The sequence below is a fragment of the Carlito syrichta genome, unplaced genomic scaffold (genome assembly GCF_000164805.1).
Source record: "Carlito syrichta isolate Samal-C Ts95f unplaced genomic scaffold, Tarsius_syrichta-2.0.1 Scaffold317439, whole genome shotgun sequence".
NCBI lineage: Eukaryota > Metazoa > Chordata > Mammalia > Primates > Tarsiidae > Carlito > Carlito syrichta.
Genome location: NW_007261535.1, coordinates 247,457 through 265,060, shown reverse-complemented (window position 1 = coordinate 265,060; position 17,604 = coordinate 247,457). Strand labels below are relative to the sequence as shown.

The window sequence follows — 17,604 nt, the reverse complement described above, 5'->3', positions numbered from 1 at the left end:
CCTGTGGACAGCCGAGGGTGGGGGGGGGTTGGTGGGGGGGTGGTCAGGCAACCTCACATATGGCCTAAGTTCACGGTGATGCCAACACTTGAGCCAGGTGCTGTGCTCCCTTATGATATGTGCTGCAAGACAGGCTACCGCGTTCCCACAGCAACACATGAGTGTGGGTATTGGGCAGAAGCATGGTCCACCCTCAGCTGGTGTCCTTCCCTGCCTGGCCCAGCAAGGACAGAGCAGAGGCAGCCCGGGTGACCAGGAGACTTGGGCGCCCCCATCCCCACCCCAGAAGCTCTTGCTGATTGGGAGGTGACCTGAGGAGGCCAGGCTACACGCAGCAGCAGAGAAAGTTCGAGAAACAGTTCTGAGGGTTGGGACAGTTTCTCTGGGGACCATCTCACAGGGAAGTGGGATTTAAGTGGCCTTTGAAGGGAAGCTTGGGAAGGACAGCATCACATGATGTGTTCTGGAGATTCCAGGTGGGCCACACTGGTGGGAGACAGGCCTGAGGCTGGCGGGATGCCCAGGCAGGGGTCTGGGAGCACAATTTGCCCTGTCCCTGCCCCTGACTGTGACAGTGATGTTGAGGGAGGGGAGCCCGGGAAAGTCCTGGAAGGGCCGTGTGGATGTGCTAGCCTCCACACGTGGCTCTGTCCTATGACCCTGTGGACCAGGGTGCAGCCAGCGAGGCCTGCCGTGGCCCACTCATGTGTCCACATGGCTCTCTCATGGTACTTTCCCAGCGTACACACCGCAGGAGATCGTGGGCGGCATCCCCGACTCAGAGCACCTGCTGCCAGAGCTGCTGAGGGAGGCAGGCTACGCCAGCAAGATCGTGGGCAAGTGGTGAGCACCCATTCCATGCATGTGGCATGTCCCGGCTGCTCACGCTTTTGTTGCAAGGTCATGACCTCGGGTTTCCCAGCAGGGAGGCTTCTTGGGTGGGAAGTGGCAACTCTGCATTCCGTGTGTTGTGGCTGTCCCACATCCCCTTGCCAGCCGGCAGGGTCCTGCGGCCCATCCTGTGGCTGCACCAGGATGAGACCTAGCAATGAGCTCAGCTGCCGCGTGACAGGCCTGGACCCTGCCGTCCCATGTTGCGTCTCAGCTGCATGCTCCCTACACTATACCCGGCCACCCAGTCACCTGCTCCCCAGCTGCCTCCTGTCCCAGCATCCCTGAAAGAGCCACACTGCACACACGGGGTCCCAGGCAGGAGACACCTCTCCAGCCAGCAGAGGCTTGTTCAGCAGTGACAGCTCTCAACCTGAGGGAGCGCCAGGAATGGACCCGCGTGTGGTTGAGGAACGGCCACATCCCGAGCTTCGTGCCGCAGCTGCCCGTGTTCATGCTTCACACGTGTGACACTCTCTTTTACTCCCGGGGACACCCACATGCAGCCTGGGAGGTGTGTGTAAGAGGCAGGCATCCAGTCCCCGCCTGTGAGCACAGCAAGCCCCCTCCTTCAGGATACCCCTCCAGGTTTTCCATCCCGTGACCTTTGCTGCCTACACTGGGATGGCTCCTCAGATATGGATGGTCATAGCAGCCAGAATCTGTGACACCAGAACAATCCTCAGAAGATCAGCCAGTCCGAAGGTGCCTGGGGCGTGCCTTGTCCCTCTCATAGCAGAGGAGGCCAGGTTAAGCCTACCATGCTGGTGAAGCAGGTGGAGCTGACAGGCAGAGTACCCACCCCAAGGGCCAGTGGATGGGTCCTTGTGTGGGGCCCAGCTGAGGACATACTCTGGGCCTGGCCAGATCCCACAGCTGCTTCTGGGTCCCCTCTTCCTTCCTCACAGGGCCCTGGGCGTCCTGCCCGCGACCCCAGCGCCATGGGGGTGGACACTCAGATGCCTGAGAAGAGGCTGCTTGTCGCTTGAGGCCAGGCAGGCACGGGTTGGACTCACATCCAGAGGGACGCCCGCCGTGCCACATCTGATTCCATAGCACCGGTGACTATGATCTCACCACATTTGTCCTGAGTAAAGGCCTTTGTGCCAATGGACATAGACACTCAAGAGTATTCCACAGCCGGGCTCGGTGGCTCAGCCTGTAATCCCGCGCCTTTGGGAGGCTGAGGTGAGTGGATTGCCTGAGCCCGTGGGTTCGAGACCCGCCTGGGCAGCGAGACCTCATCTCTACAATAAATCAAAAATCATCCCGGCGTGGTAGCACGCGCCTGTAATTCTGGCTACTCGGAAGGCTGAGGCGGAAGGATCGCTGGAGCCCAGCAGGTCGAGGCTGCGGTGGCCGGGAGCGGCCACTGCACTCCAGTCTGGGCGACCGAGTGAGACTCCAACTCAAAAAAAAAGAGTATTCCACATAGCTGGGTGGTGACCTGCCGGGGTCTTCAGAAGCCACAGGGCTTGTGGCGGCCAGGAGTACGCGGACACAGAGGAAGCAGGCACGGGTCACCGGGGGCGCTCGCCTGGGCGAGAGAAGAGAAGGAAGCACGACCGGAGGCTCGGAGCAAGAGGTTGGCCGTGTCCCAGGGAGGCTGCCTTGGAACCCATGGGCTTCGGCGACCCATGCCAGCTTCCTCCCTCATGCAGGGAAACTGAGATCCAAACAGATGCACTCCCCTGGGCCTAGCTGCTGGCTAGGCTCCGTCCTGCTGCTGCCCTCCAGCCCAGACCCTTCAGCCCCACCAGCGACCAAGTGAGCAAGCACATGGTGACCTGGGTCCCATGAGCAGGGTAGGGACCTCCCTGCCCTTCACCAGGGCCTGCCCCGTGTAGCTCAGAGGTAACCCTGGGGACGTTCCTTTCGAAGACGTGATTGTAGGCGGCCTTTCTTGGACCCACACGTGCTGTATGCTGACACAGAGACCCCTGACCAGAAGCACCTGATCCAGGCAGCAATGACTCAGGCCAGCACTGGAAGCTTCGCTTCCATCAGTGCCTTCTGCAGAGACTGTGGGAGCTGGATTTCTCCAGGCCAGGCCACCGAGGAGGGAGGACAGCAGTCCTCAGGGCAGGGCAGTGGGCACTTCCCCTGCACCCACAGGAAGATGCAAACCAGGTGCACCAGAGGGAAGGCAGTGTGCAGTACCCAGTCCTGCAGATGCCCCTCGCCTCAGAACAGATGGCCTGGGTATTGGGCGGGTGTGGGTGCCATGGTCTCTGTCATGGCCCCAATTCTGCCGTGTACCTGCCGCCTGCCGTCCTCATGGTTGTGCTTTCCTAAGTGGGGGAGGGGACCCATGATCCAGTGGTCAGAGACACAGTCGAGACCTGAGTTTCTGCCCTGGGTAACCCAGAGGGGACCTTAGGAGTTGGTGACACAGCCCGCAGTATTCTCCTGGGGATTAGAGAAGCAGAAGTTGCCAGAACATGTTGCGTCCGGGTAGATTCTAGATGGGCCACCTCCAGGCCCCAACTGGAAGCCCTCACCTGCGCCCCATGTCCTTGACCACAGTGTGGCACAGTGCTCTGCCTGGGAGCGAGGAGTGCAAGGGTTCCCTCGGTGAGGTCGTGGCCTTTGCACCTCAAAATGCCAGGCTTCACATGTGTTCAGTGCAGGAGGTGCTGCTTGTTGACTGACTGACTGTAATGGTGCTGCGGAGTGTTGCAGCGGCCACTGGAGTGACAAAGCCCCTGTTTCCAGGCATCTGGGCCACCGGCCCCAGTTCCACCCCCTGAGGCATGGGTTTGATGAATGGTTCGGATCCCCTAACTGTCACTTTGGACCATATGACAACAAGGCGAGGCCCAATATCCCTGTGTACAGGGACTGGGAGATGGTCGGCAGGTAAAGGCCTGGGCGTGCCCCGCCCCTGGGAAAACAGTGCTGGTGCTCCCGTTCCCATCCTGTCCTTGTCCCCTGCCCCCTTCCCTGCCGACAGCAGTACCTGGTGCTCCCATCCTGTTCACCCCCCTGCAGCCCCACTGCCACCGACAGCCATGCCTGGTGCTCCTGCCGCTGTATCTATGACTGCCAAAGGAGCAGGACAAGGGGTTCTCACTGCCTGAGCTGGGCTGAGCTGTCCTGTGCTCTGAGGGCGTCAGTTCAGCCACTTGTGTCTTAGAGTCTCACCAGAGGCTCAGAGACTCACACCTGTGTTGTTTCTGGCCTCTTTGGGGTCATAGATTGAGGGGGAAGGCCCTACCCGCAGGGTGGCGCTCATGGCTCTGCACGTGTCAGGGCTAGGGAATGCACCTGCCCAGGCCAGGCTGGTGTGTCAGCTGACCCTAGACATCCTGGACAGTCAGGCAAGGCAGAGGAGGTGGGGTGGAAATGCTTAACCAGAAGTGAGCCACGGTCCAGATGGAGCAGGTTGAACCAGAGGGGAGCTGTCTGGCTCAGCCCAAGCAGGTGCCTCCCCGCAGCAGAGCCTGGGGTGGGCCCTGGTCTGGTTTTTTTATAATTAATTAGTTAATGTATTTATTTTTAGAAGCAGGGTTTTGCTTTCTCATTTAGGCTGGTGTGTAGTGGCACAATCATAGCTCACTGCAGCCTCCAACGCTTGGTCTCAAGCAGTCCTCCCACCTCAGCCTCCCGAGTAGGTGGCTGCACCACCACACCTGGCTAGTTTTTTAATTTTTTGTTGAGATGAGGTTTCACTGGATTGCACAGGCTGGACTCGAGCTCCTAGGCTCAAGTGATCCTCCCACCTTGGCCTTCTAAAGCACTGGGATTACAGGTGCGTGCCACCATGCCCAGCCCTTGTCTTTCCTGAACTTAGTTTCGGAAGAAGCCATCATTACATATCAGTAGACCAAGAGGCTGCCTTAAGCCCATGCCGCTGTCACCACTGTTGGTTTTGAATGTTCTTGTCACCTCACAACCGTGTGGCTCCCCACCCAGTCCCAGCCACCACAGACCACCTGCTGGCTTGTCTGTCTCTCATGGCCTCTGTCCTGCCCTACCTCCCCTGTGGTGGGCTCCCACACCGGACCTTGCCCGCCTCTCCCTCAACAGTGCATGGGCCGTGGGAGCTGCACGTGCTTCTGGGTCACCCTGCTTCCCGAGCAAAACGTCCCCCACTTCTGGGTGAGGCCAAGGCTGCAGGTGGAGTCAGAGAGAGGCCTTTGCTGGCAGGTCCTGACGTCCGTGTGCCTCTGTGTTTTTTCTAGATACTACGAGGAGTTTCCGATTAATCGAGAGACAGGGGAAGCCAACCTCACCCAGATCTACTTGCAGGTCAGGGTGGTCTGCACCGGGAGGGCAGCTCCAGGGACAGGTGGGGTGCCCGGGATGGGGAGGACCTGTGATGATCTCTGCAGGAAGCCCTGGACTTCATCAAGAAGCAGCAGGCAAAGGCCCGCCCCTTCTTCCTCTACTGGGCCATTGATGCTACGCACGCACCTGTCTACGCCTCGAAGCCTTTCCTGGGGACCAGCCAGCGAGGGCAGTGAGTCCCCCGTCAGAGACACATAGATCAGTGTCAGGGCCAGCGAACTTGGTTATCTCCAGGGCTGGGATGCTCAGTGCCTGGTGTCTGATGGTTATGGAGGGGGGCCTGCCTGGGGCTGTCATTTCTGTGCCTGATAAGCCACATGAGGTTGAACCACACTCCTCCCTCCCGGCCGGGAAGGGCCAGGCATGATGGCTCCTACTCATGTGAGGTTGGGGCCACCCCCAGGTACGGGGATGCCATGCGGGAGATCGATGACAGTGTTGGGCGCCTGCTGGGGCTGCTGCGGGGCCTGGGCATCGCCGAGCGCACGTTTGTCTTCTTCACCTCCGACAACGGTGCTGCACTTGTCTCTGCACCCCAGCACGGTGAGTCTGTGCTCTCCCACCACCTTGTCCGTGGCCAAGCTATGGTGAGGATGTGCGAGTGGCTGGGATGGCGGGGTCCACAACCCCCGTGGGCAGAGCATGAAGGGGCTTCACAGGCAAGCAAGGCCAGGCCTGCTTGGCCATCAAGGCAGGCTCCCCACGGACGGTGGCTGACCTAGGCCTGCCTCCTGATGTGGTCTGTAGGGTGGCCTCACTCACCAGCCAGAGTTGGAGGCCCCGCGGACCAGGCTGAATCTCCACCACCCATCTTGCCTTCTGAGTGACAGGGCGTCCACGCAAACAGAAGAGGTGGGAGGGCCCCCGATCCCCAGCCTGGGTCCAGGTGGCCTAATAGCAACTCTCTCCCCCAGCTGGCAGCAACGGCCCCTTTCTGTGCGGGAAGCAGACCACGTTTGAAGGTGGTGTGCGGGAGCCTGCACTGGCATGGTGGCCCGGGCACATCCCCGCAGGCCAGGTGAGTCCGCGGTGTTGCGCAGGGCAGGGAGGCCAGGCCTGGGGGCTTCCTGGGGTCACAGCGCCCACTTGTGGCCATGTCTCCCACCCACCCTGCCTGGGAGCACCTGCCAACCTCTGCAACCTCGAAACCTGGGTCCTCTCAGGGCCCTCAGATGGCAGGAGCAGAATCCCTTGTGGGCGTCACATGGGACGTCGTCACGACTGTCCAGGGAGGCCTGAGGACATGGGACTTGGGGACGCCATGTGGGTCTGGGAGACACGTGGGCTCCTGCAGGTGCAGTAGCTCTGCTCCCTGGGAGCTGCACACACACCTGCCCACCCACCCCACATCCCATGGGTCCAGGGGCAACTGTACCCACAGTGCTCGGCCACCATGGAGGGCTGCCCTGGAAGCATTTGTCGGCCTCTGGGACCTTCCTGGTACATCGCTTCCAGAGGCGGGGCATGGGGCTCCTGGGGGCCTGCCTTCTGTCTCCTAGGGGCACAGGCCACCATAGGATGGGCGGGATACGGCCTGGCGTGGTGGTGACCCTGGGAGGGCCCCATTCAGATGCCTCAATGAGTCCACAGCCCAAGTGCAGGGGCGTTCTCCTTGCACCTGTCTCCACTACTGGTCAAAGCAGAAGACCTATGTACAAGAGGGCTCTACGGGGCGGGGGCATGGCTGGCACTGTGTGCCCGCTGCCACTTTTGGGTTCCACAGCTCCCTCAGTCCTGCTTAGCCGGAACTCGCCCCCCATACCGTCCAGTCAGACCAAGTGTCCTAAGCGAGCTGTCCCTGGGTCCATTTCAGGTGAGCCACCAGCTGGGCAGCCTCATGGATCTGTTCACCACCAGCCTGGCACTCGCAGGCCTGAAGCCACCCAGCAACTGGACCATCGACGGCCTGGACCTGCTCCCTGCCCTCCTGCAGGGAAAGCTGATGGACAGGTTGGTACCAAGTAGGCACGACCCCACCAAACACCCACTCTGAGTAACAGCGCCTGGAGCTGCTGACCTGCTCCAGCCCACCCCCACCAATCTCTGGCATCAGTCTGGACACAATAAGAGGGAGACAGGGGAGCTTGTGGCCAGAGGAGCCGCCTGTGGGGATGCCCTGGTGTCCTTGACCTGGCTCAGGAAAGCATCTTGAAGCCGGGAGGGACATCCCTGCTGGCAGCCAGCCCTTCCCCACCCCTGTGGCCCTCGCCCCCCGGTGGCTCCCATGATTCCTCAGGCTTCTGTCTCCCCTGCTTCTGGCAGGGAGGCTAGGACATCCTTCTGCCCAGGTCACAACCCCAGGGCTTGGGCCTGGCCTGCCCTCCACCGCCTTTGCCCAGATTCTTCACGTGGAAGTCTGTTTCTTTCCACCTGAGATCAGCTACTGTCTTGCTCAGATGAGCCAGGTTCTGGATGACTCTGAGGGATGTAAGTTCTGAAGCTGGACAGGAACCGAGAGATGGAGGCTCTGGTTTGGGGTGCTGGAGGGGCAACTCATGTCGTCCCTCGACATCTGGCCTGGGTGTTATTCCCTGCAGGCGGAGGCCATACTGGGCTCCAGCCCCCATTCCCATACCAGTGGCTGGTTGCGGCCTGTCTGAGGTGGGGCACCCTGTCTGCCCAGCCTCCCCGCGGCCTGGCCTCCTCGAGGGCCACAAATGAGGGCAGCAGAGCAGAGGCCGCCCCGGCAGCCCTATGGCCTCTACACCCAGCAACTCGATCTTAACTTGGTCATGTATATAAAGTGTCGACGGACTTCGCTCTGGCATGAGCAACTTGCGCCAGCACATCCAGCAGCCCCACACGTGAATTTGTGGTCCCCTGTCGTTATGTGACCCCTTCCTTCATCCTGACAGGCCTGTGTTCTATTACCGTGGTGACACACTGATGGCCGTCACCCTGGGCCAGCATAAGGCTCACTTCTGGACGTGGACCAACTCCTGGGAGGAGTTCAGGAAGGTGCGCAGCTGGAGGTGGGCGCGGGTTGGGGGACTGTCCAGAAGACCCTGCAGGCCGGCTTTCCATCTGACACGGCCCCTGAATGCCATCCCAAGGAGGCTGAGAGGTGAGGCAGGCGGGGCTCCATGGCCCCACAGCCTCCTCTGCTCCCCTGTCCTTCAGTGTGGACCAATGCAGGCAAGTGATGGGCTGGAGGCAGATGAGGGGCCTCTGTGTCCTGAGTGTCCACAGGACAGCAACCAGGATGGCCCACAGGAGCTTGGACACACCCAGGACATCCTGCCCTGCAGGCCTCCCAACCTGAGGACCTGGGCCCTTGGGACAGACACTGCCCAGTCCCTGCATGGGCCTTCCCCATCCTGCCACAACACCTGAGCATGTACCCCAGGCTGGAGGTGACCGGCCTGACCTTGGGTCAGGTGCCCCGCGGCTTCTGGCCGACATCACGTTGTACTGCCCCGTGTGCAGGACCAGAGTCCCCGACATCAACAGTGTCCCTGCCAGCTCCCTTCAGCTCTCCCTTGCTCCCTGCCATGCCCCTCCTGGGGAGGGCCCCAAGCACCAGGGGGGCACCCCATGATCCAGAACCTCCTACTAGATCCCCCAACATTGGAGGGACAACACCCAAGCCCTGTCAGCTACCCCCGAGAAAAGGAACACGTGGAAACCAGGGGCGCGCAAGGCTCGTAGCTGCGGGGGCCTTGAGAATGGGGCCCACCTGGCCTCCCCGTTCCCCTGCCCTGCCCGTGTCATCCTTCTTTCAGCCATCATGGAGCGATGTCACATACTGGGGATGCCCTGGGGGGAGACAGGGCTTCCGCTGGCCTCCCCTCCCACCAGCCTCACCTCCCTTCAGCTTTGTTGCAGGGCGTGGACTTCTGCCCCGGGCAGAATGTTTCAGGGGTCACGACACACACCCTGGAGGAGCATACGAAGCTGCCCCTGATTTTCCACCTTGGCCGAGACCCAGGAGAGAGGTTCCCGCTCAAGTGAGTTGCCCAGGCCTGGATCTGCCCATGTCGCGGTGGGCTCAGCCAGCTCACCATGCACTGTATGTGAATCCCTGTTTTCCTGCGGTGGGGGACAGGGGGAGGCCACGTGCTCACTTTGAGGCCAGGAAGGTGTGTTGGGAGCCTGGGCCCTGCCCCCGCTGTTCCCTGTGTGGTCCTTGGTCTGGGTCCCGCCTGAGTATGGGGACTGCCTCCTCCTCTCTGGAGGGCTCTCTCCTCCTGCCTGCCCCGATGGTCTTCCCACTTCTGCAACTTCTGGGCTTCAGGCCCCAGGGCCCCAGCAATGTGTTCCCTGTTCTGAGCACCTTGGGGGATGGCCCAGGCCAAGAGGGGAGGGATCCAGGAGAGAGGTGTGTCCAGTGGGCTGACCTGCCTGGGGTGGGGCGGGGCAGGAGGGCCAAGGACCAGGCCAAGGGGGGTGTCCCCTGGAGAGCGCAGGGCAGGCCTTGAAGCCCAGAACCCAGGCCTGGAGCAGCTTCTGTGATACCGAGCCCTCTGGGGCCTACGGCCTCTGAGCTGAGTGGGTCCTGAGCCCTGGAGCCCCTGTGCCTTAGTCCTGTCCAGCCCCCACAGGGCTCACCCGGGGTTTGGCAGCCACTCAGCGCAGTCCCCTGGGCACACCTTGGTCAGTGGCTTCCCCTCATCACAGGAAGATCAGGAGGTTGAGGGCATGTCAGAAAACCACCATCCTGTTTCCGCCGGCCGGGCCCAGCTCTCTTGACTCACAGTGGACGCTGGAGCTGCACAGTCTCCGCAGCTGTCAGGAAGCCCCTCCTGGCCTCTGCCCTTGCAGCAAGGCTGAGGATCACAGTCACCCACCAACAGCACAGTTCTGGTCTTTCTGTCAAACCCAAATTCCTCTGGCCGTGCCTCTGAGGAGTGAGAGACCCTCCCAGCAGCTGGAGCTCTCGCTCCCTCTGCTGTTTGAAGTGGCTTCCCACCTTCCCTGCTCACCCCACACAGGATGGGCCAGTACCCATCCCTGTACCTGGCCAGGGTTCACAGGGTACAGGACCTGGCATCCGACACTCCCGACCACTGAGTTCATCCTGGGAGCCCCCCAGGAAGCAGCTGCTGGGCTAAATCAGGTCTGAGGTAGGAACTCCTCGGCTGCCTCCACCCACGGACTGGGGCCAGTGGAAGAGCAGCAGAGACAGATGGCACTCTGGCCCCTGAGGCTCCTGAGTCCCCCAGTGCATCGTGAAGCCCCTTACTTGAGCTCCCACCATGCTTCAGGGACCCCAGACACTCCCTCCTTGTACCTCCCATTCCACTGGAGTGCCGTGCAGATCAGAGGCCAGAAGTACAGAGACACACATGAACGAAATGGCATTTCCCAGACCCGGATCCACCAGCACCTCATGCAGCATGTTGGAAAGAGGGTCTTTGCAGAAGTGACTACTGCGAGGACAGAGACAGCACATCCTGGATCTGATGACAGGCCCTGAACCAGAGGGAAGAGGAGGGAGACACGTAACTGGCAGCCACGTGGAGTGGGATAGGGGTTGGAGCCACACAGCCTCAAGCCAAGCACACCCAGGGCCTGAGCTGGAGAGGCAGGTAGGACCCTCCCAGGAGCCCTGGAGGTGTGAGGCCTGTGCACGCCTGGACCTTGAGCGCCTGGTCTCCAGGATGGGAGAGCATGAACCTGGTTACAGCCTGGTCCGTGGACACATATGCGGCAACCCCAGTACTCTGTGCAGAGTTGGAAGCTGTTCATGGCCCCTGAGGATGCTTAGACATCTCAGACCCAGGGGCCCAGAGCCCAAGCCTGGTGGTGCTGAAAGGGCCCACAGAAGCCATGGCAGAGCCCCGACCCCAGGAGCCCAGGGAGCCAACTGCAGGCCCCAGTTAGCTGATGAAGCCTCAGCCACACCTGTGCTCTCTGCATGGCAGGCTGCCGGGCCCCAGGAAGCACCAGAGAGTGATTTGCCTGTGCTGCCCACTCACAACACAGGATCTCCTCAGTGCCACCCACTAGAGCCCACAGGGTCTCCCTCAGCGCCTCCACTCCCCTTCTGGTCTCTGCTGGGTCCCCTAGCCAGGCCAGGCAAGGGACACGCTGTCCACCCACCACAACAACCACAGCCCTGCCTCGCAGACACTTCACAGCTGGAGAATGTGCCGTTGTCTTAGGGCAAAGCTGGACAGCAGGCACAGTGTCCCCAAGGGGTCCCAAGGTGAGAGCTGCCAGTGATGCCTCAAGAGCCACTGTTCCTGAGGCGCCATGCCCCCACCCTCGGCTTCTTCCCAAATGAGAACACATGTCACAGGGAGGGATGCTCTTCACAGGTTGAGGGTGACTGACCGGGCTGGGATACTTGTCGTTGGGGGGTGGGGAGAACGCTTGTCAGGAGGGTGGGGGACGCTCACTGTCTAGAAGGCTGGGGAATGAGTGTCAGCTAAGGGACACTCACTGTTGGGGGGTCTGGTGGGGACACCTGCTGTAAAGGGGGGGCACGAATGGGAGGACTGGGGGAAGGTCACCATCGGGAAGCCAGGGGACACTTGCCATCGCGAAGGCTGGGACACTCACCGTGGGGGTCGAGGGTGGACACCACAGCTGACTGGGTCCCATCCAGATCTGGCCAGGTGTCTGGTCACAGAGCCTGCAGAGCCACAAGTGCCCCTGAGATGAAAAGGGATCTAAGCTCAGGCAGCCAGAAGGAGGGGTGGTGGGAGCCTGGTGGGACAGCGGCCGGAGGAGCTTCTTGCCCGGAGCAGGGCCTGGTCCTCAGGCCGCCTCATCACACTTGGAGGTCAAGTGTGATGAGCTTCTTTCCAGGGACTGCTGGGCTTGGACTGGTACGGGCACCGTTAGGGAGGGGCCGGCCCCAGTAGGCCTACCTCGAGGATCCCAGAGGCCCTTCTGGTCTCCTGCAAGGTGTCGGTGTCCCCAGTAATGTGGGCAGGCGAGGGCACCGCCGTGGTGGCGAGGAGGGGATGGCCTTTCCCAGTCCTTGAACGCTGACTTCAACAGCCCTACCCAGACCTCAGCAGGAGCTTCTGCTCCAGGTCCCTGCAGAACCACAGGAGCCCTGGAGGCTGCCAGCTCTGGAGGCTAGACATGTGGCCCGGCTCATCCCTGGTGTGCAGCTCCAGTCAAGCGCTGAAGAAACACCCGGGAGGTACCTGTGGCCTGAGCTGGCCCACACACAGTTGCCTGGCCCCAGCGAGGCCAAGGACGGCATGGCGTCTGCTGGGAACACTGGTCCCTTCACCGGGAAGGGCCCAGTGTCCTGCAGATGGTGGGCAGGCAGGACGTGCCCCACATGGGCACACACCTGGTTGGCAGTGGCCCTCTGGTATCGCTGTCTAACTCAGAGCGGCAACACCTCCTGTGTCCCCCGGCGACATGTACTCCTGGGGCTCCTGTCCCTACAGCCTGGGTTCTGACAGACTCTGGCGTCAGTTCCACTCCTGGGTGTGAGGTGGCATCTGGTCTTTGTGTCTGCCAGATGGTGAGTGACACTGAGTAGCTTTTGCACACCTGTTGGTGACTTTAGGGAGGATTTCAAGTGGCACAAGGCTCCCTCCCTGGAGATGTCTGCAGGGTCAGCGCAGGGCCCATGGAATGCAGTCAGCACACACAGGCCTTGCGCATGTCATGGGGCCTCAAAGATGCTCCTCAATGAAAGTGAAAGGCGCCAATGTGCTGCGCTGCCCATTCTGACCGTATGTGCATTGGGGTTCGAGCTGTGGAGCTTCCCCGACATCCTCCCTCCTTGCCATTGACAACAGCATGTTCATAGCGAAGCAAGCATCGTCTGCTTTTACTCAGTACTGTGGAGGTCCCCACAAAGGCCCCAGCCCATGCCCCCAGGTCCTGGCCACAAACAGGTGACCCTGGCAGGGACAGGTCAGGGAACAACCAAGCCGACAGCCTCTGCCAGGGCTTGGCTTCCCTTACTTTCTCACTGAGGAGTCTGAGGCCAGAGCGTGACTCATGGTGCCACTGCCTGTCCCGGGGTCACATGGGAGCCTGTGGTCACAGTGACCATGCCGGAGTGATGGTGCTGGCCACAGTCCTTGGCTGTCTACCCAACTTGTGAATCCCTGGCAGCCTTTGTCTCCCTGGCTAGCCCCTCCCATTCTGGCATTGTGGCTCCCAGTGGCCTGGGCGCCTGTATCCCTGACCCATGCTCTCCACTCCCAGTTCTGACATCGTGGCTCCTGGTTGGTCTGGTCACCCACAGCCCTGTCCTGTGCTCTCCACTCCTAGCTTTGCCAGCACTGAATACCAGGAAGCCCTCGGCAGGATTGGTCCAGCCGTCCAGCAGCACCAGGAGACCCTGGTTCCCGGAGAGCCCCAGCTCAATGTGTGCGACCCAGCTGTCATGGTGAGTGGCTCCCAGTGGGCAGCCATCCCTGGGCTTGGGCTGCTGTTGCAAACCATGGTTGGGGAGGTGGGAGTGCACGTTCCTCAAGCTGCAGGGTCCTCAGGCCCCAGAGCACCACCCGTGGCTCCACACATGTCATCCAGGGTTATAGCCTGCTCTGGAGCCAGGTACTTGGGGAAGGGCCACTCAGAGGACACTGAACAGGGCTGTGGCAAGTCAGGTACTAGCCACACAAGCCTCTGTCCCTCCAGACCACGACTCTGCCCTCCTCTGTGGTCACTGCGGGACCAGGCATGGGTGGCCTGCGACTCACGCCATGTGACTTCTTGCTGATGTGGGGTCAACGGCGACTCCTGCACCCCCAGCCTTTGTGGCTGCCCAGGCAGGAGCTGAGTGAGTGTGGCCTGCCACACGTGGGCAGGAGCCCCAGACCTGGCGGGTAGGATTCCTATGTGCTTCCTTCCCGCTGGGCCAGGCCAGGCTCTGGGAGATCTCTCTGGGTCGGCTGCGTCTGCCCTACCCTGCATTGGACACCAGGCAGTGCCCCTTCAGCAGAGGAACAGCCAGGACCGAGGAAACGCAGGCCTGGTCCCAGCAGCTGCACTGGATCCTGTAGCTAAGCAGGGGCAGACCCCTGTGCCCAGCGGTCAGGACTATGGGCACAGCTTTCCTGGCTCAGGTCCCACAAGGTGGGCTAGAAGGCTGGGCCACTCTGGCATGGTGGCTGCAGGTGCCCATGTTCCTGCCCGGCTGATGTAAACCCAGCAGGACAGGCCTGGACGGGTCCGTGGATGTGGCCCTTGTGCTGTCACAGGAGGGCAGCTCACGCATCTGCACTGTTGCCCCCGGCCTGCTCACCCCACGCCAACCTGGGTCTACAGGGTCAGAGCACAAGGTGCCAAGAGAAGGCATTCTCTTAGGATGCAGACCATTAACCGGACTGTGTGGGAGTAAAGCCCGGGGAAGACCTGGGACCAGGGCAGGCCTGAGAGCTGCCCCAACCCGCACTGCTGCCAACTCTGAGACAGGCGGGTGCCTGGGAGGCTGCAAGTGTGGGGCTGGCCAGCGGGTGAACATGTGCCCAGGAGGACAGGCTGTTCTGCGTGGACGGGGGCAGGTGTGGGGGTGTCTTCCCAGCAGTGGGGAGCACAGAGGGCAGACAGCCTTGCCCAAGTTTGCAGGGATGGCCCGCCCTGCGAGGTCACTTGGACAGGGCAGGATGGCTCTGGTGGTTTGTGGGGTGGGTCCTACCTACCAGGTCCCACGGCGGTACGGGGACCCTGTCTCTGGACCCCTGAGTCTACCGGCCCAGGAAAGGTCCTGAGTTTCTGCCGTCCAAGCAGCCCTGTCCTTTGGCGGGAGCTGTTCCTGCATCCAGGTGGCGACTGTTCCATGGCACAGGCCACCATATAGCCCATGGAGACGCACCGGCAGAGGAGACACATGGTCTCCTGCTGCCACCTGCTGGGTATTTGGGAACTGCATGGCTTCAACCTGCCCCCTCCGGGGGGGAGAAATGGCTGCTCACTAAAAACATGGCAGGTGCCAAGCCCAGACCCCACCAAAGGCACAGCTCCTGGGAAACTGCGTGGACATCAGTGTGTGAACCTGGCACGTCTTCTGTTCCTTCTCTGCCCCAGTGCCCGTTCACTCTGCTCCCCTCACCTCAGGCCAGCCAGAGGGAGGGGCTCAGTGGTGTCTCCTCTGACCTGAGATAGGATTTGGTCCACAAAAGGTCTGTCACAGCCCCCCAGCAGCAACCCTGTCCCCTACCCGTTGGACACCGGAGCAGCCTGTGAGAAATGCAGACGTCTCAAGGCAGGTCAAGGCCTAGAGTGGCTTTCTCACCTGGGCCAGCTTTGCTAGGGAGCCAACCCCCCACACCGTGGCCAGGGCCCATGTGGAAACATGGGTAGGGATACTCACACCATGTGCCCAGATGCAGTCAGGGCGGGAGAACGCTATCGGTGCCCGATTCAGCAACACCCAGAACTCGAGGTCTATCCCCCGGAAGGTGGTAATGAGGCTCAGAGGTGGCTGGAGCAGGAACACAGCAAAGCCAGGCTGTGGGCGCTCTAGCCAAGAAAGCTTCTCTGGGGACATGTGTCTCCCTCAGTGGCACCAGAAAAAGCCACACAGAGCAAGTGTGTGCAGCCAAGGCCGGTGGCGGGCGATCACCCTGCAGCGCCAAAATGCCAGGGGCCCTGTCCCAGAGGGTCCTGTGTGGCCGGTGGCCGTGTAGGGGATTTCCCCATCTCCTCCTCTTGGAAACACTGCCTGGCGAGGTCCCCAGCCCCCACCAGGCCTCCAAGCCCAGGACCTCTGAGACCTCCCTGCCCCTCCCCCGGCCTCCTTGGAGTGGAGAGGGCACTGTCATCTCCCCACCCCGTTCCCAGGATCCCCCCACCCGCTGCTGGACGATAGTGGAGCCAAAGGTGGTCTCCACACGGGCAGGGCAAGGTCTGAAGCTGCCCGAGGCCAGAGACACCGGAGTAACGCACCTTCCCCATGTGCATTCCTAGAACTGGGCGCCCCCTGGTTGTGAAAAGTTGGGGAAGTGTCTGAAGCCCGCGTTGTCTGCCCCGGAGAAGTGTTCCTGGCCTCACTAGCACCGGCTGGACCCAGGCCAGGCTTGGAATGTGCTGCTGACCCTGCACGAGTTGGACAGAAGGAAGGCTCTGGTCTCAGCTTCCTGCCCACATGGACCCCCGCCCTGCCTGCCCGAGCCCTGGCCCTGGGTCTCTTCTAGCCTTCCTGGGCCACCTGGCCTGCGGTCTTAGGACCGTCCTGTCTTCCCAGCTGGCACTGTGGCCTTCAGACTGGCCTTATTTCCCGCGGCATTGAAGGCCACGGGCCAGTTCTGTGCAGCCCCTCCCTATCCTGTCTCCATGCCTTCCTGGGTTCCTTCGGGCCATCCTCTCTCCCCCTGCAGGGCAGGGCTGTGAGGAGGGGCTGGAGGTGGAACCGGGCAGAGGGCTCCTGACCTGGACCTGCATAGTCCTGGGGGATGGGCGCCTATGGTTGCGTCAGGAATGTGGGAATGTCAGGCCTCCAGCTTTTCAGCCTCTGATTGTGGTACGCTGGGCAGCCGCCACCCACCCGTGTGGCAGGGCACAGGTACGGGCCCCTGGCCCTGGAACAGGACCCTAGCAGCCACACAGGGCCTCGCCACCCGTCGAGTGTCCATCTGTGCAATGTCGTGCTAAAGCTGGGGTGCGAAGCTTGAGAAATTAGGAAGAAAATCTTGGAATAAAGGATCGCAATCACTTTAGCACTGTTGTCTTGATTTTTTAATAGATTGTTTTTTGGGTAAGCTGGGTCTCAGAGTGGTCTCCCCTTATCAGACCTGGGGCTGGAGACTCAGCTTCTTCCGCTGGCCAGTGGGATTCACGCCCCTTACCCCCACACTCCCCCTACACCCCTCCCAGGGCCGAGAGAGCCACCGCCTCCGTAGCAGAAGGCGTGTGTCGGCATCCCAGCACTTCCCTTCGCGCCTCTCCCCTCCCAGGGCTCCCTGGCCCGCTGTCCGCCGTCTCCTCTGACCTCCCCGCTGCGTTCTCCCGCGCAAGCCATGCCGGCTCCTGCTGCTGGGAACTCCTGGCCTCCCTCCCCCGCTCGCTCCTGGGGGCAGGGGCCTCCCCGCACAGGGTACAGGAACTCGGCGCCTGCGCGCCAGGAGCCCCCTCCAGCCACCAGGGCCCCGCCCAGATCGGCCGTGGGCCAAGGTCGCAGAGTAGAGCTGGACGCGGTCGCCCGCGGCCGGAGACGAGAAAGCGTCTAGACTCGCACCGTGCCCCTGCCAGCCTTCTGTTCATGCTGCAAGGGAAGAGAACGCGCCTTAAAAACGATGGCACGTGGGAGTCGATGGAATACGGTACGCTCATCCTGCCGGAGACGGCGGGGCCCTCGCCCAGGACCCCGCCCTCGTAGGCCTCTCGCCCCGCCCTCCGCGGATGCTCCGCCCCTCGCCCCGGCCCCGCGCCAGAGGACTTGACGCTCTACCCCTTGCTGCCCGCCCCTCCCACAGTGGCCCCTTCCCCCGGGCCCCGCCCCGCGCGCCCGCCCCGCGCATGCGCGCTTCTATCGCTGGGGCCCCTCGCACGCGGCCATGGCGG

General features: G+C 61.8%; 2 protein-coding genes across 2 annotated transcripts in view; one reads left to right on the top strand and one right to left on the bottom strand.

The window, feature by feature from the left end:
- The window catches only part of GALNS (galactosamine (N-acetyl)-6-sulfatase), a 17,651-nt gene extending 891 nt beyond the window's left edge, over nucleotides 1-16,760 (top strand). The window contains exons 3-13 of the mRNA XM_021707402.1: nucleotides 741-843; nucleotides 3,607-3,750; nucleotides 5,076-5,142; nucleotides 5,226-5,353; nucleotides 5,585-5,724; nucleotides 6,096-6,199; nucleotides 6,995-7,131; nucleotides 8,037-8,139; nucleotides 9,007-9,128; nucleotides 13,372-13,489; nucleotides 16,012-16,760. Coding sequence (XP_021563077.1) covers nucleotides 741-843; nucleotides 3,607-3,750; nucleotides 5,076-5,142; nucleotides 5,226-5,353; nucleotides 5,585-5,724; nucleotides 6,096-6,199; nucleotides 6,995-7,131; nucleotides 8,037-8,139; nucleotides 9,007-9,128; nucleotides 13,372-13,489; nucleotides 16,012-16,098 — 1,253 coding nt within the window. The 3' untranslated portion in view covers nucleotides 16,099-16,760. The remainder of the gene's footprint in view (nucleotides 1-740; nucleotides 844-3,606; nucleotides 3,751-5,075; nucleotides 5,143-5,225; nucleotides 5,354-5,584; nucleotides 5,725-6,095; nucleotides 6,200-6,994; nucleotides 7,132-8,036; nucleotides 8,140-9,006; nucleotides 9,129-13,371; nucleotides 13,490-16,011) is intronic.
- Nucleotides 16,761-17,510: 750 nt separating this feature from the next.
- The window catches only part of CDT1 (chromatin licensing and DNA replication factor 1), a 38,018-nt gene continuing 37,924 nt past the window's right edge, over nucleotides 17,511-17,604 (bottom strand). The window contains exon 12 of the mRNA XM_021707411.1: nucleotides 17,511-17,522. The gene's annotated coding sequence lies outside the window, so the exon portion shown is untranslated. The remainder of the gene's footprint in view (nucleotides 17,523-17,604) is intronic.